General features: G+C 37.0%; 3 protein-coding genes and 1 pseudogene across 5 annotated transcripts in view; 2 read left to right on the top strand and 2 right to left on the bottom strand.

Annotated features, from left to right (window-relative positions):
- HEATR5B (HEAT repeat containing 5B) overlaps nucleotides 1–6,703 on the bottom strand; it is a 73,916-nt gene extending 67,213 nt beyond the window's left edge. The window contains exons 1-3 of one of the 2 annotated variants that reach the window (XM_039887399.1): nucleotides 6,595–6,703; nucleotides 5,628–5,775; nucleotides 2,282–2,493 (exon numbers count right to left, since the gene is read on the bottom strand). In XM_039887399.1, the coding sequence (XP_039743333.1) occupies nucleotides 2,282–2,493; nucleotides 5,628–5,753 (338 nt within the window). In that variant the 5' untranslated portion in view covers nucleotides 5,754–5,775; nucleotides 6,595–6,703. Of the gene's footprint in view, nucleotides 1–2,281; nucleotides 2,494–5,627; nucleotides 5,776–6,497 lie in introns of both variants that reach the window. The other variant, XM_039887400.1, reaches the window with a different exon arrangement.
- Nucleotides 6,704–6,749: 46 nt separating this feature from the next.
- GPATCH11 (G-patch domain containing 11) lies at nucleotides 6,750–17,470 on the top strand. Of its 2 annotated transcripts, XM_039887410.1 has the most exons (10): nucleotides 6,765–6,895; nucleotides 8,470–8,540; nucleotides 10,262–10,332; nucleotides 10,870–11,096; nucleotides 11,905–11,946; nucleotides 12,574–12,694; nucleotides 12,825–12,915; nucleotides 14,024–14,140; nucleotides 14,714–14,795; nucleotides 15,481–17,470. In XM_039887410.1, exons 2-10 carry the CDS (start codon nucleotides 8,538–8,540, stop codon nucleotides 15,534–15,536), a joined length of 810 nt encoding a protein of 269 aa, XP_039743344.1. In that variant the 5' UTR covers nucleotides 6,765–6,895; nucleotides 8,470–8,537; the 3' UTR covers nucleotides 15,537–17,470. The 2 variants fall into 2 exon arrangements, with proteins under 2 accessions (XP_039743345.1, XP_039743344.1); XM_039887411.1 differs by lacking the exon at nucleotides 8,470–8,540 and having other exon boundaries at nucleotides 6,750–6,895.
- On the top strand, nucleotides 13,453–13,568 carry LOC120622509 (uncharacterized; annotated as a pseudogene).
- Nucleotides 17,471–20,616: 3,146 nt separating the features above from the next.
- EIF2AK2 (eukaryotic translation initiation factor 2 alpha kinase 2) overlaps nucleotides 20,617–26,241 on the bottom strand; it is a 32,489-nt gene continuing 26,864 nt past the window's right edge. Inside the window, exons 14-16 of the mRNA XM_039887406.1 lie at nucleotides 23,799–23,900; nucleotides 22,439–22,492; nucleotides 20,617–22,362 (exon numbers count right to left, since the gene is read on the bottom strand). Coding sequence (XP_039743340.1) covers nucleotides 22,240–22,362; nucleotides 22,439–22,492; nucleotides 23,799–23,900 — 279 coding nt within the window. The 3' untranslated portion in view covers nucleotides 20,617–22,239. The remainder of the gene's footprint in view (nucleotides 22,363–22,438; nucleotides 22,493–23,798; nucleotides 23,901–26,241) is intronic.

Raw genomic sequence — 26,241 nt, 5'->3', positions numbered from 1 at the left:
TATGGCTATATCTTATCCTGCCAATGGAAATGTAAGCTCCAGAAACAGAGAATCTATGTTATATATTCTTGTATTGCTCACAGCTTCTGCCTCTTAATATACAAATTATAGTAAACAATTACTTGTAAAATTTAATCTAAATGGCTTTAATGGAACATATGGCTACACAGAAGAAGAAATGTAACAGCAGCCCATCTCCTCAGGAGAGAGGAAACCACCCATGTAAATAAGTGAATAGCTGCGAGTTTAGCTTAGAAGCCAGAGTAGGGCATAGAGGTGAAGAGCATATGCTTTGGAGTCTGGCAAATGTGCCTAAATCTTAGAACCTGACATCTAATAGATATGAGTCCTGAGCAACTTCTCTAAGGCTGAGGGAATTTAGAATTCAGCTAAATTTACATAAATTAGCTCACTCTCATATGTGTAATAAATAGGAGAATCAGGGAATAGACCTTCACCTCTTTAACTCTAAATCCAATGCCTTTTTCAGTACTCTCCAGGCTGATAACAAAGCTGACTGAGGTCGCATGCCAGAATATATTAAGAAATTCCTAAACAGAATCCAAGAAACCACTAGAAATACATATAAATAATAAACATATACAAATAATAATATATAATAAATTCTACTTGAGCAGAATTATAAAATCATGTGTTGATTTGCTAAGTGGTGGGAAACTAAATCATCAAAGTATCAACATAGCTTCAAACTCCAAAATAACTGGAAAGCATTAATACTCACTAATCTCTTTTAAAACTTTTGAGATCTACATCTATCCCAAACAACAAAACATTTAATCACAACTTATCTATGCAGTTAAAAACGGACCTAAAAACCTCTGTCCAGGTTCAGAATAATTTCCCCATTTCCTCTGTAGGCTACCATAATGGTCCTGGTGTTATAGAGCTGTATCCTTGGCACCTTCTCTCCTCACACCTATGCTCTTCCTAGATAACTTTATCCACACCAAAGCATTCAGCCTACTCTCAAGTGTCCATTCTCCACTCACCAAAACTACATTCTCAACGCAGATTTCTGAAATTTAGACCCAGATTTCCAACTGCCTACTACACACCATCACTTGGATATTCCCACTGGTATGCCAAAATCAGCAGGCCCAGAATTGAACTCATCATCTTCCCCTTGCAACTTGTTTCCTCCACTATTTTATATCTTTTCAAAAAGCAATATAAATAAGGCATAAGTAAGTCATTTTTGCTTCCCATTAGAAGTTTCCTTTGTCTAGAAAATAGGTTGGCAAACTACAGCCTGCAGGCCAGATCTGGCCCATCATCCAGCCTGCCATCTGTTTGTATAAATAAAGTTTTATAGGGACACAGGCATGCTCGTTTACTTATGTACTATCTGTGGCAGAGGGGAGTAGTTTTGATACACTTGGATAGTCCACAAAGCCGAAAATATTTACTATCTGGCCCTTTTCAAAAAGCTTGCCAATCCCTAGCCTATCATATCCATTTTCCCTTCTTCCTATCTTAACCCTTTACTAGGCTAATTTCCATGTGTCCTTCCTTGAGTATTGAACTTCCTTGGCTGATACTTCCTTGCGAAGCCTCCCTTGACACTTCTCTTCCCTCACACGACAGCTAAGTTTCTGTGGTTATTTTTTTCCTCCCACACCACTCCTCACAGTGTTATTACTGCTGTGTTTCTTATTTGACTCTTTGACAGGATGTATCCCTATGTCCATTATCCTCGAAACTTGCTTCGAAAATGTCTGTCCTTGACCCAAACCACAGAATGTGCTAGGAATTGGATTAAGACCACTACCTAGGGGTCAGCAAACTTGCAGGCAAAACTGTCTCCATCTCAGGTACTCAACTCTCATTATGGCATGAAAACATCTATCTCCTAAATGAACAGGCATATCTCCGTCCCAATAAAATTTTATTTACAAAACAGGCAGCAGACTGGATTTGGCCAGTTGGCTATAGTTTGCCCATTCCTGCCTCAATCCCATCACCTAGAAATTCTTTACTTTTCGCAATCTCAGCCAAGAATATTACCTCTTTCCAAATTTACCAAAAGATCGCTGTGCATATTGCTGACAACATACCAATTCTCTATAGTTAGTTCAAAGTCCCAGTGGCAATGGAGCAAATGCTGAATTAGAACCCCTTCCCCAGACCTACTTAGAGCATTTTTCGTCAGCGGCATGCCTCAGGTTCCATCTAACTAAAGATCTTTATAATCAGCAGCCCCTTATTTTTAAGTTACTCTTTAAAAACAACTTTCAAGGGGCATCTGAAAGCAAGTACTTACAATTTTGTTGGTAAGTAGGCTGCAGTGTCATCTTTATTTCTGATAATATCATTACATTTTTCAAGTGTTTGAAAAACAGTGAAAGTGTCCCCAATGCTATAAAGGGCTGCAAGATTTTTAGCTAACAATTTTCGTGTAGGTGGTCCAGGTGAACTACTTATTAATCCAGTTAATTGTTCAACAAGTTTTTTCTGCTTTTCCTTTACGTCAGTCTGTTATAAAAAAAAATAAAGAACAGGATCAGTTTTTTTAATATGTATTTTTGTTGCCTTTAGTCAAAATAAAAAAATACTTAACAGTTAAGGTACCCTAATAATTAAAATCTATATTACATTAGGCATAAAACTATAAACAAGCATTTTCAAGATGAGTTCAGTAAGAAATGAACCATTCTTTACCAGATTAAATATTCTTTCATTCTCCTCCAATGTCAAAGAGTTAGCTACCAATAAAAGTGACTGCTCTAGACCCAAAGTTTCCATACCAACTTACTAAGAAATAAACCAATAGTCCAAAGATGTAAAATATTGGGAGTATGGACAACTGATGTCTTAGAACCCAGAAAGGCTCCCTTTAAAAGCAAAGTCAGCAATCCAAAAATTCATAGGTCAGTGAAGGAAATCATAAGAAACTCTGAAGAGCCCTAGACAACAGAAAAAATATTCAGATCTACCCATGATCAATACCAAAAATTCATTCATTCATTCAAGAAATACTTATTGTGCACTTATATGCCATACACTATTCCAGGTAACAGTGAACACAACAGACAAAGTCTCTGCCTTCACAGAGTTTACACTTTAGAGGGGAGATACAGAGTTTATCAAAGAAACAAATAAATAGTTTGAGTTCTTACTATTTTACACAGGTCAGTAAAGAAAGGCCTCTCTGAAAAGAAGTGAAGGCATGAGGTTTGCAAATACCTGGGAGAGGAATGTTCCAGGCAGAGACCTGGATGTGGCAGCATGCTTAATAAGTTGGAGGACTGCAAGAAGGCTAGTTTGGCTGGAACAGAGTAAGAGACAGAAAGTAAAAGATAAAATAAGAAGCATAGAAGGGACCAGACTGTGTAGTGTCTTATACATCATTATAAGAACTTTGTGTTTTATTCTGAGTGAGAAGGTGATGTAGAGGTGATAAGTGATCTAAATGTTTTAAGATGCTCATTCTGACTACTGAGCTAAGAATACTCTACAAGGTACGTGGTGGAAGCACGGTGAGTACTTAAGAAGCTTTCACAATAATCCAGAAGAAAGATAAGATTGTTAATAACAGAGATGATGAAAAGTAATTTAATTCTGAATATATTTAGTGGATAGAACCAATAGGATTTGCTGATGAATATGATGTGAAGTTTCAGTAAAAAAGAGAAGTCAAAAATGCCTCTAAGGTTTATTAACAGAGCAACTAGAAGGGTGAAATGGTCATTTCCTGAGATGAAGAGAATTGGGGAAAGGACAGGTTTATGAGGAGGAAATCAAGAATTTGGTTCTAGATATCCAAGAGAAAGCGGTAGATCAGCTTGTTGGATATCTGGGAGTCATTCTTGCAAAGATGGTGGTAAAATTCATGCAATTAGATAATATCCCTGAAGGAATAAGTATCAATAGATTTTTTTTAAAGTGCACAGAACTGAAAAAGAGCCAACAACAACAATGACAAATAAGGAGTAATTAGTGAAGAAGAGAACTAAAAGAAGTTATGTTTTGGGAATCACAAATAGGAGAACCTTAACACTAAGTATGCATCGACAGTAATGAAAACAATCAATTTTTTAATTGGGGTGGAAGGTGTACAGATGTTAATATTATGCTTCATGACTTAGATAACTTTATGTACTCTTTTGTACTTTTCAATTTCACAACAAAAAATATTTTAAGTGTTTCAAGGTAGAAAATCAACTATGTCAAGTCAATTGGGGCAGATTACTGACCATCGATTTGGGCAATTTGAGATCACTGATAGACAAGTGCTGTTTCAGTAGAGTGATGGTGACACATACTTAATTGGAGGGGGTTAAGAGAAAATAGAAACTTCTAGTTAAAGAAACCCTACTAAAACTATACTAAAGGGCAACAGCAACAAAAGCACAAATCCACAAGTATAAAGAAAATCAGAAAAGAATCAATGCGAAATATGGAAGCCAGGTATCCCCAACAGGGAAAGCTGAGAAGAGACCTAAATTAAAGAACCCTCTAAAAGTTGATACTTGTTTTATTGTTGTTTTCAGGCTCTAGGTGTTTATGGAGGAGTAAAGTTGTGCCTAGAAGAAATGGTTGAGAACCTAAGAAGCTATAAGACTCCCGCACCTCTCTCCACCATTCTGGACTTAAGGAGCTCAGGCACAGTTGTGGGCTATGAAAACTGCATTGAAAACAAGGGAATTAAACGAAAGTTTGCATACTGAACGTTGAAGTCCCAGCATCCTCCTTCACTTCTTAGAACCTAAGCAGCTAGCCATATACCCTAGGACAGTGGTCCCCAACCTTTTTGGCACCAGAGCCGGTGCTCCTGTGAAACTCCAATGCCTGATGATCTGAGGTAGAGTTGAGAAGGTGATGCTAGCACTGGGGAGCAGCTGCAAATACAGATGAAGCATCCTTTGCTCATCACCCTGCTGCTCATCTCCTGCTGTGCAACCCAATTCCTAACAGGCCACCGCCCAGTACAGGTCCGCAGCCCAGGGGTTGGGGACCTCTGCCCTAGTAGAAAAGTCTCTTCTGGGGAATGACTAGCCAAGAGAAACTTAAGATATTAACATCAGAGGTTCCTCATAAAACCAGACTAGCCTATGGTGAAGCTCAGTTAACCACCCTGCCCAAAAAACTTTTCACAGCTAACTTAAATTTGAGCGGACAGCCAAAGATTGGCAGATGTTTGAGGAAAGTATCTAATTTTAAAGAGAGAAAAGAAAACACACAGAAAATGAAAAGCGACTTGGATGAAATAGACTATGTAGGAAGAAGAAAACAGAAAGTAAGAAAAATCTATTATTTACGCCTTTGAAAGATAAATGAAGATATTGGGATTGCTAGGCAGCACTGAGGGACCACCTGAAGTTGCAGATAATGAATTTAAGGTCGCATAATCATGTTTTTCTCCAGTCACAATTAGCTATCCAAGTAGAGACTTGAAGTAGGCAACACGGTGGATTTAGAGGAAGTTTGAGTTTTGCCACAGAATAGAGAAAGGACAGACAAGAAACTCCTATTACAGTATAATAGTCTCAAGTTCCATAAGTGACCCATGACCTTTCCAAAACATGTGTTTTCTCACAGGTCATGAACACATAATATTCTCCAGTATGTTAACACAACTGGGGGAAAAAGAAAAAAAAACACCATACCTTGTTGGCAGCAACCAAGACTTTATCAAGAAATCGCAACCATTCAAAGATAAATACTGGTCTCTTTGCTTCAGTGATTTGAGCCAAAGCTTCTTCATTTAGCAATAAACTGTGGGCTAACTCCATTACTGAAGTTTTAAATTCACACCTTAAAGTAACAAATTAAAAAATACTCGTAAAATTTTTTTAATGTTGCTTAATAATATAACCACTAAGAAATGAAAAGTCAGACTTCTCATTTCATTAGGAGGAAACTGACATAACTTCTTGGAGGCAAAATCTAAGAACTGATTTTTAAAAGACAAGGGTAACAACAAAAAAAGAAAGAATAGAGTAAAAATATTTTTTTAATAAATATTGCAAATAAGGCCCTGTTCCAGAACAAATACATCTAGCAAAACATGTCATTAATCCTTTTCATAAACTGGAAAACTGAAAGCACCAAGATCAAACATCAGCTGAGCCTGACTGAGCACTCAGCCTTCTTTTTTCTAGTCCACTGCTCGGTGCACAGCACCCTTACCCCTCCCCTGGCCCAGAAATACATCAAAACGCCCCAGTTAAACGATCCCACACTGGTAGTCTCCAAGTGTCTTCCTATAAGGAAGGGGTGGGGGTGGACAGCTCCCAGCGGCCGAAGCTTCAGTGACAACCCCGGGCGGTCCGAAAATGCAACACGCAAAGGCTGCGCTCGCTGCGGGTCTGGGTTAACAGGGGTACTCCAAGGACCACAGCGGAGCTCCAGGCCTGGGGGAAATATAAGAGGCCGTCGCAGGCCTAGGGTTACTCGGGCTGTCAACGCCAGGAGGCAGGAGGTGCGGGCTTGGAACCGAGTCCGGCGCTTGAAAAGGGAAAATGTTCATTACGAACTCGAATTTCCTCCTCGGCCCTCTGAAGACGAACAGGGGGCCAGGGGCGTGTACGCGCGTCAACGTGCATGCTTCGGCGGCAGATGGGGTGGCCTCACCTCCTGGTCTGGCAGGGACCGATCTAGTGAGCTCCGGGGCCAGAAGCAGCCGCCCAGGGACCCGGATGCCCCACCTCCTGCACTCTTGCCGGCAGGAAACGAGAGGAGAGCGCGTGCGCGGAAGGTGGTCATGCGCAAGCGCACTAACCACGTCCTCCGAGCCCTGCCTGCCGCAGGTTTCCAATAGCTTCTGCACACCGGAACTCAGGTGGAGCTGAGACCCAGAAGTCCTGCGCTGTTTGGTGAGCGTGTACGCATAGCGCAATCTCGCGTGCTGGCCCGGGGCGAATAGAGCTGCCAGGTAAGGGGCTGGAGGTGCTGACTAGACTGATAAAGGGCGGTGATTTGCGTGTTGGTTGTGACTACCCCATGACACCATCACCCACATTCCCACCTGTGAGTGGTCGCGTCTGTGGGACGCTTGCAGTCGGGAGGGAAGCGAGAGGGATCAGCGGTCCCTGAAGGGAGTGTTTGAAATTAGGCATTTCTTGTCACCTTTCTGCTGTCTAACTACTTAGCCCCTCTCTCCACTGTGATGTGTAGTGAGACTCTCAACATGTCTGAAGCAACATTCTTTTTGCTACCTCCCCGCCCTCTCTCTACCAAAAACAAAACAAAACCTGCTACTACAGTCTTACCCCTCTCAAAAACTGTTAACTCCATTCTTCCAGGTATTCAGACCAAAGCCTTTGCGTAATCCTTGACATCACCTCCAGCACATTAGCGATTCTTGTTAGCTCTACCTTCAAAATATGCCCGGAATGCGACCACTTCTCACCACTTCCACTGCGGTCCCTGTAGTCCAAGTCACCTTCATCTCTGCCAGGATTATTGCTTTGTGAAGTTTATCCTTATGCTTTATGAGAATGGATGATGCTGAAGTATTATTTTACCCATAAAACGAGAGTTTTAAAAAGAATCTGTAACTCCCATTCAGATCTGCCTAGCACTTTGGAGCTCAATGGTTTCCTTAAAAATAATCTTATTTCCAGTAGCCAGAGTCCTAAAACCTGCATCCGTTGTGGTGTTGAGCAGGTCATTTAGCTATACTGACCCTTAATTTCTCCAACTAGAAAGCAGGACTGTGTTATTACCTGTAAAATGGTTAATGATGATTAAATGGGATAAAAATGTGTGGTATACTGGGTAAGTGCTAAACCATTACGTGTAAAAATATTATTGTTACAAATGAATCTGAGGTTTAGAGACAGTGGGTGAATTACCACAAATGCTGTATATAATCTTCCACATTTCTAATTTATTATATGATAATAAAAAGAAAAATAAGCAAAACTAAACTAATGTTTAAGGATGCACACATGGTTTATGAAACTATAAAGAAAAGGAGGTAGTTGGAAACAGTGTGATTGGGTAGGGGATAAAGAAGGCTCCTGGGGTGGCTGACAAGGTTCTGTCTTCTGATAGGGTGATCATTTGGATTATCTTTTGCTGTACAACAAAATTATCACCAAATTTAGCAACTCAAATAACTATAATAATTTATTATCTCACAGTTTCTGTGGGCCAGGAATTTGTTACTGGTTTAGCTTAGCTCAGAGTTTCTTAAGAAGTTGTGAAGATGCCAGCCCAGGCTGAGTCATTTGAAATTTTGACTGGTGCTAGAGGATCCATTTCCAAGGTGGCTCACTCACGTAGCTCCCAAATTTGTGCTGGTTGTCTACAGGAGGTCTCAGTTCCTCCCATGTGGACTTCTCTATAAAACTGCTTAAGTGTCCTTACTACATGATAGCCAACTTCCTTCAGAATGAATAATCTAACTAACTTCAGCATTAGAGTGATATAACTTAAGAGCTACAGTGTCTTTTATGACGGAGGAGTCATCTTCCATCATTTTCACAATGTCCCATTGTGCAGGGACGCTACACGAGGACGTTGAAAATCGAGAGGCAAGAATCATTGGCGACCATCTTGGAGGCTACCACATGGTTACAAGAGTGTTTGCCTGATAATAATTCATAAATCTGTGCATTTATTTTATGTGGTTCTCCATATTGATGATATCTTTACATCAAGGTTTTTTAAAAAAATAAGACACAGGAAAAAACATATTCTATTATTACAAAATTACAAATATTATTAAAGACCTTTTTTCTCATCATTGCTAAACATTAAGAGTTTATGATGCTTGGGACACAGTGGTAGGCAGCAGAGATATAGAAAACTTTGTGGTTTACAGCCTAGTTGGGAAGATATATATTAAAAATATTAAAAACTAGTACAATAATACTTCTTGGTTGCAGTTCACAGAATCCCTACTCAAACAAGCTTAAGAAATGAGAAAATTTATTAGCCCATGTAGCTGGGAAGAATGCCAGGTCACAACATCAAAGAAAGAGCTACAGGAATCAGGGTCTTGGGAACTAAGGTTGGAGACTTATTGCTTTGTCCATTTTCTCTGGCTTCATCCTATAGAACACGATCTCTTCATATGGCCAAGGTGGTCATCTACAGCCTAGCTTCATCTACTCAGTTCAGAAACCCCAATGAAGAGAGTTTCTTTCCCCACAATTCATATATCCATATCATGTAAGGAAAGATGCTTCTTTGCCCTGATTAGGTCATCCCCTCCCCTGTTGCAGGGACATAAGGCACTATAATTGGCCATCTTATGCCCAAGGGAGGATAGAATACTGAGATTGCCAACCTCTACTAGAACCACATGGCGGGCAGAGAGCCGGGTTCCCAAAGAAAAGCATTAACATCACCTGGGAGCCTATTGGAAATGCCTAACCTCAGGCTCCAGCTCAGAATCGAACTCTGAATTTTAAGAACATCCTGGGGCAATTCATATACACAATAAATTTTGAAATGCACTTTACTCAATAATCCTGTTATCCCTTTATGGAGCAATAATTAAATGACTTTAGCTATTGTGGATGGAAGCTCACCTCAAGTATGTTTCCATATAAATGAGGATTTAACAAGCTCCAAATGAGAGCTTGAATATAAAGTTCTGCAGAGGGAGGCCTGGAGCGGTCAGGACAACTTTTGTGAAGGAGGGCAGCCCAGGCCTAGGAGGAAAGAAATGTCTGCGTTATGTTCAGAGGGCAATGAGAAGCCCCTGCAGCTTGAATAATGAATGCTAAAGGAGAGTCGACCAGATTATGAAGGACTTCTGCTGCAGTGTTAAAGTGACTGGTTCTCCACTGCCTGCAGGGTAAAGTTTAATGAAGGATTTGAAACAGGCAAGTAACATGACCTGGCTTAAAAAACCACTCTGGAGAGGGTGTAGAAGATGGACTGGAAGAGGAGAAGCCGAAGGCAATGAGACCAATTAGGAAGTAGTTATAATAGTTCCAATGAGAAAGAAATCCCTGAATAAAGCAGTGGTCACAACTATAGGCAAAAATGCCTATGAGGGATATTGTATAAGAAGAAATGACAGAGGTTTATGAGAAGTCAGGAATGGGTAGAGTAGTGACATTAATTTGAAAGTATAGGGGATGAAGGAGGTTTGGGGTAGAAGAGAATGCATTGTTTGAGTTATTGAGTTTGAGAGCTCCACCCAAAAATATCAAAAGGGCACAGAAATGTGGAGTAGAGCTCTGGAGAAAGGTCATGGCTGGGGATACAGAAAAGTTTATTTCCATTTTGGTTAAACTAAAAAAAAAATAGTAATTGTTACTTTATCCTATTTGATTTGTAGATACTTTGTCCTAAGAAATTGAACATGGCAGAAGAAGAGGACTATATGTCTGATTCCTTCATTAACGTCCAGTAAGTAAATGTGTATGCCTCACATCCACATACATATGAGACATTAATGTAGACTCAAGCGGTGACATTGATTTTAAACATGAGGTTTGAAAGTTAGTCTTATAGCTTTGTGGAAACCCTGTCTACATGTTCATACAAGGTACTAGGAGCCGCTTCCTTTTTAATGCTAAGCATTTTACTTCTGCCCTTGATTCTTTTTATTCCCCTCTTCCAAGGAACTTTTGTTTTTCTTTATTTCATCCTATGGTTTCTCCTAGCTACTATTCAGCTTTGCTCTTTATTATTGCCAACCGCCTAAAAATATTACTATGTCTCATTTCTTCAACTGTACTTTCTTTAGTTTCTTACAATCTGGTAACAGCCTTCATCATTTTTACTTAAACAGCCCTTCTCAGAAGTCACTGATAATGTTTTAATATTGGTGATAACAAAGGTGATCAGAAAAGTAACACTGAAAATTTAAGTAGTGTCAAGTGAGTATCAAAGTCATAAGAAAACTTCGTGTACTCATCTAAAATAACCTTTTCTCATATTCAGAGAAGATATCAGACCGGGATTGCCAATGCTGAGGCAAATTCGAGAAGCTCGTCGAAAAGAAGAAAAGCAGCAGGAAGCTAATTTGAAAAATAGGCAGAAGAGTTTAAAAGAAGAAGAACAAGAAAGACGTGACATTGGGTTGAAGAATGCACTAGGCTGTGAAAACAAAGGGTTTGCTTTGCTCCAAAAAATGGGATATAAAAGTGGCCAGGCCCTTGGCAAGAGTGGTAAGTCACATCTGGAAGTAATGGGTGTTTCTGACCACCAAATGGTGATTTTTTCAATAAATTCCAGAGATAACTCTTTAATCTTTGTCCATCTGCACAGAAATTAAAACAACTTAAGCTTCTTAGTCTCTCATGTGCTAACAAGCGTTACAGAGAACTTTCATCTTCCCATAGCCACTTCAGGCCATCTTGTTGCCATCAAGAGCTGCTTATCAGCCCAGGTCAGCCATGAAGGAACTAACAGTTGATATGGACAAAGCTTAACAATGGAGGCAACAGCTAAGAATGGTGACAAGAGAAGAGTTGAGAAGTACAGTGGCCAAAGGGCAATGAAGCAACATTAAAGATGATGTTAGGACTCTGTCTTGTTTGTCATGTATCTGTGGCAGCCGCCTGACTGACCAGCCAGTTGGAGAAGCTCAATTCTCAACCTCTCGTTTTAGGAAGTGAGACTGTTAAGATATAGAGGCCATATATTTCTAGTATCTTCTGTAAGCTGTTTTTCTTTCCCCCTTTATTGTAATTGCTCTGATCTTCACCTACCAAGGCTGTCACCCTCTTGGACGTATGTTTTTAACTTCTTAAAACCCTGCCTTCAGGTGACAGAGGAGATGTGGGTCAGCTTTATTGGGGACTAGGTATTCAAATGGAGATAGTTGATTGTAGTGTATTAATGTTTAGATTTCAGTTTGAATATCATTGGAACGGGAAGGGATATGTATAGAACATTGTAAAGTTGCATAATATGCTTACCTGTAGTTTGAAGAAGGATTTCTAATGTATTTTGTGTTTTGTTCTCTTTTTTTAGGAGATGGTATTGTTGAACCAATTCCTCTCAATGTCAAAACAGGTATGTAATTATTTGGGGGGATATTTACCAGTAATAATAACATGCTTAGATCTAGCACATATATTTGCTTAATAAGTACATTTTTTATGTGGCATTGTTACATTTCTTATCATAAGAAGCCCTCAGTAAAATGTTTCTTAGTTAAGCTTCTAAACTTTTTAAAGTAAAAATAAAAGTTTAGTGAGTATAAAATTTAAATCATAAAAATATGGGGGGGAAATTGTTATTAACATTAAAAATAAAAAGGTATTTTTGTCGATTGAAATGTCCTAGAAGTATTCTGAGACAGATTTATCTATTAAATGTTTTTCTTAATCCTTTGAATGAATTGAAGAGAAAATATATATTTTTTTGTTCATCATATTTATATGAAAAAATGACAGTTGGTATTGTTTTCCCAATTTAAAAAAAAATTTGTATAGTATTACTATCTTATTAGCACAGACTAATGATCTCAAATTGTGTGTTTGGGTTTAAAAAAATCTCTAGTGTTTTCTCCTGTCATGTCAAATGATTTTGAATAATTATATTTAAATTAGAATTGCATTTAATCTGTAAATATTTAAATTGTCATGTTTTGAAGTATAAAGTCAGTAAGTTTCTCATCGGAGTTTTCTGTTTGAACAGGGAAAAGTGGCATTGGTCATGAGGCATTGTTAAAACGGAAAGCAGAGGAAAAATTAGAAAGCTACAGAAGAAAGATTCATGTGAAAAAGCAAACTGAAGAAAAAGCTGCAGAACAGTTTCGGTAAAACTTTGTATTTGAGCTCCTTTTTGTTTCATCTTTTCTTTATCGTGCTATGTTTTCTGGTCCTTGGGCATAAAAAGTGGATAAAGAGAGTACAGACCTTTAATGTGCTATTTTTTCTTGCAATTAGAATGCGACTTAAAAATAAGCAAGATGAAATGAAGCTAGAAGGAGATCTTAGAAGAAGCCAGCGAGCCTGTCAACAATTGGATACTCAGAAGGCAAGCCTTTTCTCTGCTGTCAGTTTAGTAATAAAGTGTTCTGGCGCCCAATGTGATTTGTCATGTATTTATATTTTAAAAACCAAAACAAGACAAAACACTCCAAGTTTGGTATACCTAGTCTTCTGCCCATTAAATCTTTCATTTAACATGTACTACTGATCTGTGATCATTGATGCTCAAAATAATGACTTGTTCACTACAGGAACCTGAGTAGTCTGAATTATCCAGTGAGGATTGAATACATTTTTACATTTTACATAATTGTTCCCTGCTTATTTGAATATTGATTAGTCAGAGTCACTATGTGTGGAAATTCTATTCAACAGAATATTTGACTAACTAGAATAGCCTATTTTCAGTCTGTATTCAGTACCTCATGTGTCCCTAACTAGTAAGATCACGGCAGAATACTACTTTAAATTTGAATGACTTTTAAAATTCTCTCTTGGACGTGGTTCCATATGTAGTGGTTAGCACGTCTGCTTTACACGCAGAAGGTCCTGGGTTCACACTCTGGTGGAGCCACAGTCCATGGTCTATAGCCATGCCACCCTGAACAAGCCCGATGTCTGATCTTGGAAGCTAAGCAGGGTTGGGCTTGGTTAGTACTTGGATGGGAGATCACCTAGGAAGACCAGGTGCTGTAGGCATAAATAATAATAAGTAATAAAAAAAGTAAAATTCTGTTTGCTTTTATTTTTACTTTATCTTGCTTTATTTTTTTATTTTGATGGTTCAAAATAAAATTACTTCATTTAAAATCTCAACGTTTGTTAAATTTCCCTCATATGTAGGTTGCTAGAAGTGCTCTCATTTTTCTATATTTCCATAGCAGTTTATTTTGAATGTATGTCATAACACTTAAGATTTTCTAGCTTATATGTATTTTATACCCATAGCTTATTTTCCCTGCTAGACTGTCAGCATTTTGAAGTCAATATTCTAATCGGGTTTTGCATCCCCAGAGTTCATAGTACAGGGCTTTACTCTTGAAGCAGCACTCAATAAATGTTTCATTGAAAGAATGAATTTATGTTGACATGAACATACTTGTAATAGTCTTATATTCAGCTATGTTTAATTGGGAATAATTCTACATTTTCAGAATATTCAGGTTCCCAGGGAGGCCTGGTACTGGTTGAGGCTTGAAGAAGAGACTGAAGAAGAGGAAGAGGAAGAAAAAGAACAAGATGAAGATGAATATAAGAGTGAAGATTTAAGTGTATGTTTTGGCACCAATTTCTTGAGCACAGTGTCTCGGCCTTAGCACCATTAATTCATGAGCTGAATAATTGTTTGTTGTAGGGTGCTGTTGTGTGCATTGTAAGATATCTAGCAGCATTCTGGCCTCCACCCTTACAAAAGCCAGTTGCACTTGTAATGACCAGAAGTATCTCCAGACATTGCTAAAAACCTATGTTCCGCTTAACTGGGAGACCATTGATGAGAATTTTAATGGCAAAGGGAGGCAGTGTTCACCCTCATTGCACTGGGTGTGGTAGATTCTTTGAAAGTAGAAGTCGTCTTAAAGGATTCTGATCCTGATCAAGCCAGCCAAAATATACTTTCTGAATGCTAACAAGTGGTTTCTGTTTTGTCTGGCAAACTTGTGAAAATACCACAGTGGCTGGCAAACTGGGTCATGTTTTAATGTATTCTGCCTTGGACACCTCTCCTAACTGGTTGAAAGTGTAGCAGACTTATGGCCTTGGGCTAATTCAGCATGCCCCAGAGCACCAGGAAACCAAGATTCTGTTCAATGTGAACCATTAATATGCTTGTGTCCTATATCTAGGTACTGGACAAATTACAAATATTGACTAGTTATTTAAGAGAAGAACATCTGTATTGTATTTGGTGTGGAACAGCCTATGAAGGTAAGAAAATAAACTTTTAAAAAGTATTGAATACAAATGCTCTTTGATTTTTTTTAAAAGTCAAATTCCCATAGACAATGGAAATTTCTTATTCCATCCAAATGGTAATGTGGGATCAATATCTTAAAGAAATAATGGATATTAATATAATTGAGGCCTCATTAATGGTGTTTTTAACTTTTCAGAAATGGAACGTGTAGAAAAGAATTTTTCATTCATTTCAGAAGAAAAAATTTTGAGTCACTTAAAAATGATGGGTTTTTGTCATGCTTTATTTTTAAAGATTCTTCAGCTACAGATACTTGAAAGATATATTAAATTTTTAGGACTAATTTTTATATAGTTACATAGAATATTGTTCCTGAACCATAAAAATTAGCATGTTGAAATTCCCTCCATTTTTTTATTTTTTAATAAAGAAATGGTTTAAAAAATGCCAAATGTATTTTGGATCCAAAAGCTTTCCTTTCTCTCACATTTGCTTATGCTGGCTTTACTAACTTGAATTTAAGGACTTTGTACTTAAGAGTGAAGAATTTGTTTATTGTTACTGTCTTTTTCCAGTTTGTTTAGCAGACTAAATAGCAAAGATACCTATAAAACCTATGTTATGTTGAAATAATTTTCTAGAATAGTTTACTATATGAATTACATTAATCTTTTATTTTCTTCACATAAATTACAGATGAAGAAGACCTGTCTTCACATTGCCCAGGACCAACTTCCGCAGATCACGACTAAGAGTAGTCTCAATAAAGTAGAAATCTGGAAAATGCTGTTATTCTCAAAGACAGATAGTTGAGCAGTTAGAATTCCCAGATTTTGGACGCCAGTAAAGAAAGAGGGCCTTATATATTTTGTTCTTTTTCTACTTTCGAAGTCCTTCATACTTTAGAATTGTTCACTGACCTCCAAAAATATAATGGAATGCTATTTCAGAACATGAGTTATAGACACGGGCCATTACAATTTATGACTCTGTTGTGATACTTATGGAGTTTAAGAGACACCAGCAGGTAACTCCCTTATTCCTCTCTTCACTTCAGAACAAATTGAAAAATAAGACATGGGAGCCAGCTTTATTATCAATGAAGCTGAAATAGACAGCAAGGCTGATTTGTTCTCTAGTCAGACTCCCTAACATAGCTCTGTGATTGGAGAGACTGCAGACCTCGGTGAGAACACAGCCCATTTCACATTTTCAGACCAGTTAGCTTTCAAGGTGACAGAATCTACTAGGGGCTGGGCCACACAGGCTAGGTTCCTTCTCTCAATAGCACTCATCAGATAAGACATCTCTCTGTTGAAAGAGAATGAATGAGGGTTCACAGAGCTTGTTCCTGTACTTCTCAGAGCTGCCTTAGCTAGGTAGCTCTAAGTGATTTTTAAAGTTATTTTTTCTGTCTTAAGCTGAAATCTGCTTCCTAAAATTTAATTGAGTACAGCTAAGGACATATATACCATGGCACACCTCTAGAGCTTCATCCAAGGTTGGGCATCAAAATCATGAAGCTTTTTTAAAATTCAGAAGCTCAGGTACCTCTCTCAGTGATTTTGATTCAGCTAATCTAGGATAGTTTCTTGATATCTATATTTAAAGTTCTAAGAATGAGTGTGATAAGCATATGTGGATGAGAACTAGTGCTATATATTAAACATAGAGCACTGCTATTCTTAGAATTGAGACGTCACTGCACAGCTTACATCTCACCTTTTAGTAACACTGAGCAAGAGGTCAACCTCTTCTTCCTGTTTTAGAAACAGCATATGCAAGAACATAGCAAAAGCTAACCTATTCTGGCACAAGTTAAGATAATCAATAGTGCAACTTTTTTTAGCCTCTGACCTAATATGACCTAATTCACTTGTTCTTGAGTTTAACTTGGGGAACGTTAAAAAATAATACAAGGGCCGGCCCCCAGAAATTCTGATGTAGTTGGTCACCGTGGCCTTGACATGACTACCCTAATTCTAAGATGAAGCAGAGCTTGAGAATCACTAAGCTAGGTAACTTCTGGGCCTCAGTTCTTCATCCAGAAAATGAATCATTACTTTTATGAACATAAATGCATATATAAAATATTGAAGTTTATATAGTTGAATACTATTTAATATTTACTTGTTTAAAAAAAATAATAAAATTATAAAACAAAGGAGTATACCTTTCCCTTAGAATTATAGTCAACATACTGACATTCAGTCAGTCAGTCCCAAAGCCATGTGGACTGTTTCACATGAAATAAGAGTTAGGAACTGGCTTCCTTTTCTCCTACTTTCGGGACAACCCACCACCTGCCTAGTGGCCTAGAAGATTTTGAGTATGTTTATGAACAACTTTGTTGAGAATGGTAATAACTTCAATGGAACCCATCACTCCACTAGAGTTGTGGTCTGCATTTCCAAGCCAAGGGCTAGAACTAGGCCTGCCTTGGAGATTGGGAGGCATCCCTCCATCCTTATCCATCAACATTGAAAAATAACAGTTTTCAATATGAGTAAAAACATTTTTATTCACATAGGACTTTTAGGACTTCATAATTAAATGATGATGATAACCCAGGAAAGCAAAACGTTGAAAGAATTTTTTAAATTTGCTTTAGGGCATGTATATGAAATTTGAAATGTCATTCATTTTTGTTTATATTGTGCTATATTAAAGTCCTATCTAGAACTTCTAAAATGTTTATTTTCCTGATTATATATCCAAAATACTAGAGCTTCTAAAATTCAAAATAAGACTTCAGTGCACCATATTAATTAATCTTAACATACCTTTAAGTGTTATTTGCCAAACATTTAATTGTTGAAATTTTAAAGTGAACATTATTTAGTGCTAGATGCATTTTGTAAGATCAATAATATGAATTTAACACTTATTACCCACCACTTCAAAAACAGAGTTCCTGCTTTAATGGAGGGCAGTATACTCACTGCCTTGAAGTATACAAAATTGAGAGTGCCTGCTTTCTAGAAATTCACAGTATGAGGTTAAGAGCCACGTAGAAATAACAGCTCCAATGCATACTGGTAAGCACAATACTGAAGCACCAATGAGTGTACTAAGGGAGAAGTTTTACTCTGAGCGGGAGACAGTGGAACACTGGAAGTGGCAGGGAATGTAGGTTCTGAGCATAACTGACAGGCAAAGTCATGAGAGGAGTTACAAAATGACCCCACATTTCCACTCAGGTATATACATGGGAGAAATGGAAACACGTATCCACAAAAAATCTGTACATGAATATTCATAGTAGCACTTCATAATAGCAGAAAAGTGGGAACAACCCAAATGTCCATCAACTAATAAATAAAATGTGATATATCCGTATAAGTGAAAATTATTTGGCAACAAAAAGTAATGTACTGATCCATGCTACTACCTGGATGAACCTTGAGAACATTACATGAAGTGAAAAAGACCACATATATGATTCTATTTAAATAAAATATCCAGAATGGGCAAATCTACAGAGAAAAAAGGTAGATTAGTGATTGCCTAGAAGTGGGGGAAGATAAGGAAGGGATATTAATGGGCATGGGCTTCATGGGGTGACAGAAATGTTTTTAAATTGATTGTGATGGTTGCAAAGCTCTGAATATACCTAACACCACTGAACTGTACATTTTAAGTGGTGAATTATATGGTATGTTAATTATACCTTGATAAAGCCACAATTCAAAAAAAGTTGAAGAGAATTTCAGATAGAAACCATAGCAGAGAGCCATTGAGTGCAAAAGCCTATCCAGGTAACACTGAGCCAACCAGTGTGGCTGGGGCTTATTCAAGTAAGTCAATGTGTGTGCAGAATGGGAGCCTCTGGAGGAGGACGACCCTGCCAACACCTTGACTATATCCCAGTGAAACACATTTCAGACTTCTGGCCTGCAGAACTGTAAGATAATAAATGTATGTTGCTTTAAACCACGAAGTTTATAGGAATTTGTTACATCAGCCATAGGAAACTAATATGGGTCTCAATCAAATTAACCCCTAAAGAGCCACAAATATTTGAGAATTTATTTGTCTCACAGTTTTACCTATTACACAGTTTTTAGTTAGACTTTAAGCCAATAGTGGGACCACCGTACAGCTAACTATAGTCTCTTCATCTGAGATCATTCTGAGGAAATGTAGGATTGGGATAGGCCATAGCCACAGGTATAGAATCACAGACCTTAAGGACTGGATCGATATTACATTGGAAAAGTAGATATCTAAATGGAGATATCTACCATGCTTTGCTCCTTAGCCCTCTTTCCTCTGTATAGTATCTCCCTTGGCAATCTCTTGAATTCAAAGTGGAATGTTGGTTTACTTCCAGGCTACACATCACTTCTGTGTATGATTCCAATCTATCCCTTCTCCTGAGTTCCTATCCTGCATTTCCTACAGTATGCTCCACATATTCACCCTGAATATTCTGGCAGCACCCCAAACTCAGCATCTCCAAATGAGATCCAACATTTTACCTTCCAAATGTGCTCACCTCACCATGTTGAAAGATGTACAGTTGTCTCTATTGGCTTAAATTCTAATTAAAAACAGGTAAAAATGTGATAGAATCTCAAATATGCATGGCCCTTTGCGGGGGGAGTGTTTAATTTCATGGAGACCTATATTTCCTTTAATGGCATCATATACTGCCACTCACCTTTGAACAAACCTGGAGGTAATCTCTGTTGCTTACCTGTTCCTAAATCCTCACATCCAATTAGTTGCCAGCTCCTCTTGGTTTTGCCCCTTCCCATTATTCAGGCTCTCTTAGCCTTTTGGACTTCTGACATTTCAAATATAGTCTCTTCGTGCTCCAACCCATTCTAAACACAATTTCAAAGTACTGGTTGGGTCACACCACTGCTTAAAAAAACATCTCATTGGTCACCTTTGGAGGTTGCCGGAGCACTAAATCATTCTAAAAATTAATAAGTTAAATATTTATCCCACTTTTCCCATTCAGCTTTAGAGAAAGTTCTTTATAGAAGAATCACAGATGACAAATGAAAGAGATTTAATAGAATCCAAAAATCATGATCTCACAACCCCTAATGAAATAATGGGTCCAGACAACACATCAATGGTTGCTAAAACCATTAGGTGAAAGATCTCTAGCTTTGTAATAGATGACATCACCACAACCCACTGATCCATCTTAAAATCACTCAAAGTGGAACAACCAGACATCAGGTTCCTCTTGAAGTGATGCAAAATAAAGTATACAGCATCACCTATGGAGTATTCTTGGAAAAAAGTTTCAAACCACAATCAAATCAAGTCTCTAGATCTAACTAGACACCATAGGGATACCATGAGCCAAATCCTGAATGCCGGAAATTCTACAGGACATATGATCTAGTTCCTTCCTCAAATAAATGGCAAGAGGAAAGAAACTAAGAACAAGTAAAAGTTATAGAGTAAAAGAGAAATACCAACTAAATGCAATGTTAGATTCTGATTTAAACAACCTGCAGATATTTTTGAGATAAGAACAATGAATACAAGCTAGATTATCATATAATTAAAGGGATCTTATTTTGTTGAATGACATTAAGTATTTACAAATGAAATGACATTATGCCCTAAAATTGCTTTAAAAACTCCAACAAATTTTTTAAAAGGGGGTAAATATATCTGTAGATAGATATATAGACATAGACATAGATATAGATATATAGATATATAGATATATCTTTCAAAATCTGTGTGTGTGTGTGCATTTTAATTTGCAAAAGGTCTCTGGCCCTTGCCCCTCTGCTCCTCTGATTAAGAGGTTACTTTTTATTTATTATCATTTTGAGGCTCAGAAAAATATATACTCACAAATAATTAAAAGCTTCCAAAAGATGCCATGTTTATTTCATGATAGTATAAGTATTTTTTTCAAATTTTTAAGATTTTATTTGGCCACACTGACATATGACAAGGAACAAGATCTGAAATACTCCCCCATAAGAGTATAAATATTAAAATGAGAGAAAGTAAAAATAAGGCTACCTTCTTTTGAGTACAGCCTTATTCATTAACTGTCTAAATGACTTAAATCAACTGCTATTAAATCCAGATAATATTGTATTTTTAAAAAAGATTTCTCTCCTCCCAGAAAAACTTCAAACCTACAGAAAAGTTCAAAGAATATTATAAGAAATACTTCTGTACCCTCCAGCTAGATTTATCAATTGTTAACATTTTGCAACATTTGCTTTTTCTCTCTTCACATACACATTGATTTTTGCTGAACATCTGAAAGTTGCAAATATGCCACTTCAACCCTAGATATTTCTGTATGCATGGCCTAGGAATAAAACATTTTCCTGCCTGACCATAATATCATTATCACACATAAAAAAATAAATAATTATTCTATGTCATCAAATATGCCATGCCCCTTACCCAAACTGTGCATTTGGTCTCCTCTCTACTCATCTAAATCCGTCGCTGGAGTGTCACTTCTAAGCCCTGTGCCATGAGATACCTCATTACAAAGTGATCTTGCCCCTCCAGACTGAATATTTTCTTACGCTTAACTACTGCCTTCTGGCACCCTTATGATCTCTTTAAGGTGTTTGTTATAATCGATTCAAAATGTATTTAAAATAAAAAGAATAACTGGAGAGTAAACACTAGTGGACTCAACATCCAGTTTAAGGAAAAAAAAAGTTAACTGCCTTCGAAATCTAATTCCTCACTCCTGTTTCTACTCAGAGTTAACCACTAGCAGAATTTAATATTTCTCATACTTTTCCTACCCTTTACTGTTTTACAACATGTTTGGATTTCTAAACAAAATGTTTTCATTAGCATTTTGAACTTCATGTGAATGGAATCATTCTGTATATATTTCCTGTAACCTGTTTTGTTGCTTAACATTAAGTTCCTGAGGGAAATATGGTGTTACTGCATTTAGCTGTAATTTGTTTTTTCACTGCTATATCATATTCCTGTGTGAATATAATACAATGTATATATCTGTTCTTCTTGTAATAATGTAATAATTGTTTTCTGTTCCTTTGACTTTTATAAACAGGATGTTTATGAACATTCTTATAGGCATGTACGTAGGGATACAATTGATGGCTTTCACAGTATGTATACATTTAATTTAACTAGATAATACCAAATTGTTTTCCAAAATGATTGTATATATTTATCTTTTTATGATTACCATTTTCTCCAACTGGCTTGTTAGCTATTTTTCCCTTAATATTTTACCGCATTTGCAAAATGGTTTGCATTTTTTAACTTCAAAAACATTTTACATTTGACTTTTTCCCACCTCATCTCTTTATGAAGATGGTGGGTGGAAATCCTCATTTTTTTATGTTAATTAATGAATCAATCAAAGGGAAAATGAAAATAGCAGGTAAATACCATTGATAGTCCCTAGCAGATTTTAGAGAGTTACAGGAAAATCAAACATTAGAAGCAGGATACTTTTTTAGAAAGGCTCTAACATGTGTTTCGTTTCTTTTTCTCTGCAACATTCTTCCACTCTTCCAAAGTAGTCAGTATTTCACATGTGTTAGGTCGTTTCTTGGGGTCTTTTGAAAGTAATTTCTGTAGAAGAATTTTCTGTAATGATAGTAAGAGTCAATATGAGGAAATAAAACATTGAAGTAAATAAAACTGATTATTTTCAAATGCTTACTTCTTTGTCATCAAATACATCTAAGACCTTGCCTTTCTTTAGATCTTCAAAAATCTGAAAATAAAGCATATGTACATTCATTAGGAAATTATTCACTTGGGAAGAAAAACAAACTTAGGAAGCACTAAAGGCTGAGGATACCCCAAATCCACGAAATTTCCAGATCTTTGGAAAGTCTCTCCAGCCAAGAAGCAAGCAGGACTCTCTTCCCCTACCCTGCCCACCTAATAACCATCTCTAACATCATGACATGTTGAAGTGTTAAGAGTATCATGTGCATTATTTACCTTCATCCATTTTGGAACCCTATACAATAGGTATTATTTATTACCCCTATTTTACAGAGGAGAAGGCTGCTGATGCCAGGTGAGTCCCCTTTCCTGAGCTTTAGACTAGGACATCCAGTCTAGGATATGCCTGATGCCTTTACTGGCTCCCCACTGCCTTCACAAGAAAGTTCACATTCTTGCCTTAATTTAGCCCCAACATGTCTTTTCAACCCCATCAACCACCACTTCCTTGTCACTAATATACTCCAATAAAAATATCAGACACTGCCTGATATCCCCAAACACACTCTGCACATTCCTATCTCCATGCTGGAAGTACCTTCTTTCTAATTTAGACCAATTCTGCATAGCCCAGCTTCAATACTTCCATGAAACCTAAATTCCTACAACTGGAAAGCTCTCCCTCCTAACAGCTTCCATAAGACTTCGTGCTTTCTCCCAAAACATTTACAGCATTCTCTTACAGTGCCTTCTCTCCTAAAATATAAGCTCCTTGAGAAATGAGAAGGCTTATTCATTTTTAAAATCCTTGTAGCACTTAGCACAGCATCTTATGCCAAGCAGACAATCAAAATTTTACTGGCTGACACAAATAGAAAGAAACAGCTATGGTTTTATGAAATGCACACACCTCCCTCCAAAACCCCAAAGTTTTTGGTTTTTAACAAAAAGTGGTTTTTGTTTGTTTGTTTATTTGTTTTTCAATTATAGTTGACATTCAATATTTAGTCTCAATGTGACTTCTTTATATCTTTAGTTATAGAAGTTCTGTTCAGCTAGTCTTCAGGTGGTCCCAAGGTGGTTATTCTATAATTTAGTTGTAATTTTGATGTAGTCAAGGGAAATGAGCAGAGCGTTTGCCTACTCTGCCATTATGACTGGATCTCCTAACAAAAAGTTTTGGTTGCCCAAACTCGAAAGAGATAAAAAGAGATAAAAATCCATATTTGCAGGCAACACTAATACGTTCAAGCCCATTCTCACATGAGAGCAATAACTGTCTGCAGCAGCAGTTTGAAGATGACAGCCAATAATTTTTATCGTTTAATTCTTTCTGTGAGATTATTTACCTTACATGTTTCCAAAAGAGTGCGGGATATGTAAAGAAGCTCTGCAAGAATTAGCCCTAAAGGATAGATGTCCACTTCATTTCCATATTCTGTTGAAGAAAGCTAAAGAGACCAAAATATATTTACATTTGTTATTCACGTTATATAAACATCCGTGCTTTCTGAAGCCAAAACCATTATTTCACCAAAATATATTATATGACAGTATATGTTTGTTAGCAAGATCTGTAGAGTCTAACTGCCCAAGTTCAAATCTCTGTCACTAAATAGCTGCATCACCTGTGTAAATTTATCATCAACATAGGAATTATCTTATCTATAAAATGGGGATAACAATCATTTCAACCGCAGTTTGTTGGGATAAATGACATGGCGCAGGTGAAGCAGTTAAGATAGTTCCCAGTAAGTGACTTGCCTGCAAATGTTCATAGAAGATTTAGTCATAATATTCCATAACTGGAAGCAATCCAAATGTCAATCATGAGGAGAATGGATAAACAAATTATGGTATACAGGCACACCTCGTTTTATTGCACTTCACTTTATTGCATTTTTAAAATTTAGATCAGAAATCCATTCAGAAATACTTTACTGTGATGTGTGGTAGTGGATGATACTGTTTTCCCAATGGCTAACAAATTTCAATTTATTTAGAAAATGTTGTCTTCTGGTTTCTTTTCTTTTATCTAACCTATTATTGCCTCACCAATTATTAGAATATTACATAAACTTAGTTGAGATTGCAATGGAAGGGTTTGAGATGGTTGATTCTAATTTTGAAGTCCTACTCTAGGTAAAATGCTATCAAACAGTATCACATGGCACAGAAAAATCATTCATAAAAGGAAGAGTCAATCAATGTGGCAAACTTCACTGCTGTCTTACTTTAAGAAATTGCCACAGCCACCCCAATCTTCAACAACCCTGATCAGTCAGCAGCAATCAACATCGAGGCAAGATCCTCCACATCGAGGTAAGACCCTCTACTAGCAAAAAGATTACAACTTGCAGAAGGCTCAATGATGGTTAGCAATAAAGTATTCTTTAATTAAGGTAATACAATTTTTTTAGATATAATGCTATTGCATATTTGATAGGCTATGGTGTAGTGTAAACATAACCTTTTTACACACTGGGAAACCAAAAAATTCATGTGACTTGCTTTATTGTAATGATTGGAACTGAACCTACGATACCTCCGAGGTATGCCTGTATTCATACTATGAAATAGTACTCAGCAATAAAAGGAAATAATCTGCTGGTACAAGCAACAACTAGAGATTCTCCAACAGACATTACTTTGAGTGAAATAATCAAATAAAAAATAGAATATACACTGTATGGACCTATTCACAGGAAAAACTAATCTATGGTATAGAAACCAGACCACTGGTTGGCTCTGGGCAGTGAGGAGGAGGGACTGACTGGAAAGGGAGCTGAGAAAATTTTCTTGGGTGAGGAAAATGTTCTACATCGTCACAAGCTTGTGGGCTTCACGGGTATATGCTTTGGTCAAAAGTGAAAAATGTACATTTAAGATCTGTGCATTTTATGATATATAAACTACTTCTCAATAAAATGGTTTCAAATTAAAAATCACAAAGAAAACAAAAAGCACAATGATGAATGATTTAAAAAAATATTCTAAGAGTGACAATATAGGATGCAGAAGATATTTAATAAAAGTGAGTGTTAAAAGGGAGCCAATTAGCCTCTTATTGTCTTCTTTCACGCTCCACAAAAATCTTAAATTGCTTTTTAATGCCAATGGTTCCCCTTAAAAAGAAATGTTCTCTTTCTTCATTCTAGACTCTTGAACCATCAGATAACTCAGCATATTTATTCTTGGATGACAAAACAATAGAAGTATTTTGAAGGATATATTATCAATTAAAAAAATCAACTTTAAAGGGCATTTATAAGTCAAAAAGAAAGATAGGATGAACAACCGCAAAAGATAAAAATAGAAAATAAGCAATCAACCAAAAAACCCCAAAACTATTAATGAGCCTATATATAAGCCAAACATTCATGAATCAATAGCTGTACAACCATGCTCATAGAAACATTAATTGACAACAGCCAAAAGGTAGAAGCAAGCCAAATATTCATTCATGGATGGATAAACAAACTGTGGTCCATCCACACAAGAGAATACTACTCGGCCTTAAAAAGGAAGGAAATTCACATATGTGCTACAACATGCATGAATCTTGAAGACATTATGCTGATATAAATAAGCCAGTCACAAAAAGACAAATACTGTATGATCTCACTTATGAGGTACTTAGAGCAGTGAGATTCATAGAGACAGAAAGTAGAATGGTGGTTGCCAGGGGCTGGAGAGAGAAGGGAATGAGATGCTGTTCAATGGGTCTAGAGTTTCCGTTTTTCAAGATGAAGAGGTCTGTGATAGATAGTGATGGCAGCACAACAAAATGAA

This window comes from Pteropus medius, unplaced genomic scaffold (genome assembly GCF_902729225.1).
Source record: "Pteropus medius unplaced genomic scaffold, Ma_sr-lr_union100, whole genome shotgun sequence".
NCBI lineage: Eukaryota > Metazoa > Chordata > Mammalia > Chiroptera > Pteropodidae > Pteropus > Pteropus medius.
The sequence above is the reverse complement of the archived record's forward strand: the minus strand, read 5'-3'. Positions and strand labels throughout refer to the sequence as shown.

Excerpts from the sequence above, each read along its gene's own strand:
- GPATCH11 (XM_039887410.1), top strand. Across the intron at positions 12,695-12,824 it reads AAAGCTGCAGAACAGTTTCG|AATGCGACTTAAAAATAAGC; the intron begins GTAAAACTTTGT and ends TCTTGCAATTAG. Across the intron at positions 12,916-14,023 it reads AACAATTGGATACTCAGAAG|AATATTCAGGTTCCCAGGGA; the intron begins GCAAGCCTTTTC and ends CTACATTTTCAG.